We start from the raw sequence: 2,076 nt of genomic DNA, 5'->3' as shown, positions 1-2,076 counted from the left end.
AAGACGCTGAGGATGTCAACTACTTTTCACACCTTTTGACTCAACAAACCTGGCACAAAGTAACGTCACTCGACAGTTAAACTGTTTCCATCGATTGTACGGAAATGGGAGATTTGTACGAATGTTTGTAACGAGTCAAATTAACCCCTTAACGCTCACATTTTTCTCAACTTAATGTGCCAAATAAGATCAATTTTGTCTTTCTTTTAATTACTTTCTAGACGTAAAGAAATAAGTTTCTCGTTACATTTATAATGCTGTAACTTACTCTTTTTTTTTTTTTTGCCATAATAAAAAGGACAACGCAACATGGAAGGTGAAAGAGAATAATTTAAAAAAAGTGCACATTGTTGGATGATTAGATGTGCACGTGTGAGTCATGGGTACGAACGTTAAAGGGTTAACCCTTTGCACTCGGAGGTGATTTTGCTGTAGAAAAGGTTGCAAATCGGATGTTTGAAATTTTGTTCAAACTAACGTAGAAATAAAGCGTGGGATCAATTCGTTAGAAAAAAGTATATGTACACCCTGTCGCATAGCCAGCTCGGCGCGCTACCTTCAACTACCCTCTTGTCCCGGGGCCAGCGTGCCTCTTCTACGCTTCGCTTTTCGCTAACACGCACACATTCGTTCACGCGTGTCGGACCCGATCGCCGGCGGACCCAGTCACCACAAAAGTATACTATTTTATTTAAATATTCAACGTATTCTCTGTTTCATCGTGGTGAAGAAATTTGTGAAGGCTCCTAGATCTGTTCTCTGTCTTCGTTAATTATTTACCAAGTGACGATTATTTAACGTCGCTTCTCAGTCGCCACTCGATTGCAAAGGGTTAATATTTCACTCGGAAAGAATTCAGGACAAATATTCCTGCGATTACAGGTGATTTACCTTCTTCGATTGGAGTTTTCGATGGAAGCTGGCCTCCAAAGTAGGCCTGGACAGCTGTTGCTGAAGAACCGCGGCTAAATCTAGGTGAGCTTCAGCGTCTGCTTGTACCTGACGAAGCATACTTTCCCAGACTCGACGCATTCCACCAGTATCCACCCTGGTATCAGCTGATCTGGTACGGAACTCGTCGACCAGGCGACGTACGTTCGTCGAATGGGTCTCCATTACCGCGCCAAGCTCCTGAGCGAACTCTGACACTGCGAACAGAAACATTGAGAACACGATTAGACCTGGAATTACGTTTCTTTTTTTTTTTAGATATTGCGAGAGATTTGTGGAGTCACCTGACAACTCCTCAATGGGTTGCGAATTTTCTAATTATTCGTGAAAATTTATTTTGCAAAAATTTTACTACAATGTGTTTACCTTTTCCTTTTTTTGTTTCTTTAGTATGGCTTTTGTATCACTTGAATTAGCCATTCTGTGAATTTTTTCTTTGTTTATTCACATACAGGTGTGCATACGAAAGTTCCGATTTAAGTTGATCTAATCTTACTCTCTCTTTTTTTTTCTCCTTTTACAAGATTACACGGAAGAGTTTTCACGATGAAAAATTTCAATCTATTTATTCGAGAATCTGTGTCGGAAAATTTTCAATAATCCAAATTGCATTTCTGATTGGATGAACCCAACCTAACTCAGCTCTATACCATTCGCGGAATTTTTTTCTCAATACAGGACTCCATTTAGAAAGAAAGAAGAACAACTTCAATCTAATTACCTAAAAGTCTGTACCAGATATTCCAACAGCCTCTACCATCAAATAAAATCGAAGCAAAATAAAGTCTCTACAAATCCAGTTAGTTATAAAAATTCCACAAAGTGCTTGCAATTGATAATCAAAAAAAAAAAAAAAAAAAAAACTTCAATCTATAATAATTACCTAAAAGTCTGTACCAGATATTCCAACAGCCTCTACCATCAAATAAAATCAAAGCAAAATAAAGCCTCTACAAATGCAGTTAGTTATAAAAATTCCACAAAGTGCTTGCAATTGATTGTCAAAAAGAAAAAACAAAATGTTCGCAATCACGTGCCTCGAAGCATCGCCCCTCCACCCCCTCCCCTCTACTCTTCAACAGGCAATGTTTCAATCGGGCCAAGAGCTTCCCGTTCGATCAATTA

At 38.7% G+C, this 2,076-nt stretch overlaps 1 protein-coding gene across 1 annotated transcript in view; it reads right to left on the bottom strand.

Moving 5' to 3' along the window:
* Nucleotides 1-2,076, bottom strand: part of LOC108570114 — a 60,196-nt gene that overhangs the window by 32,339 nt on the left and 25,781 nt on the right. The window contains 1 exon segment of the mRNA XM_017931908.1: nt 892-1,148. Coding sequence (XP_017787397.1) covers nt 892-1,148 — 257 coding nt within the window.

This window comes from Habropoda laboriosa, unplaced genomic scaffold (genome assembly GCF_001263275.1).
Source record: "Habropoda laboriosa isolate 0110345459 unplaced genomic scaffold, ASM126327v1 scaffold9, whole genome shotgun sequence".
Taxonomy (NCBI): Eukaryota; Metazoa; Arthropoda; class Insecta; order Hymenoptera; family Apidae; genus Habropoda; species Habropoda laboriosa.
This window is presented reverse-complemented; position numbering and strand designations above follow the sequence as displayed.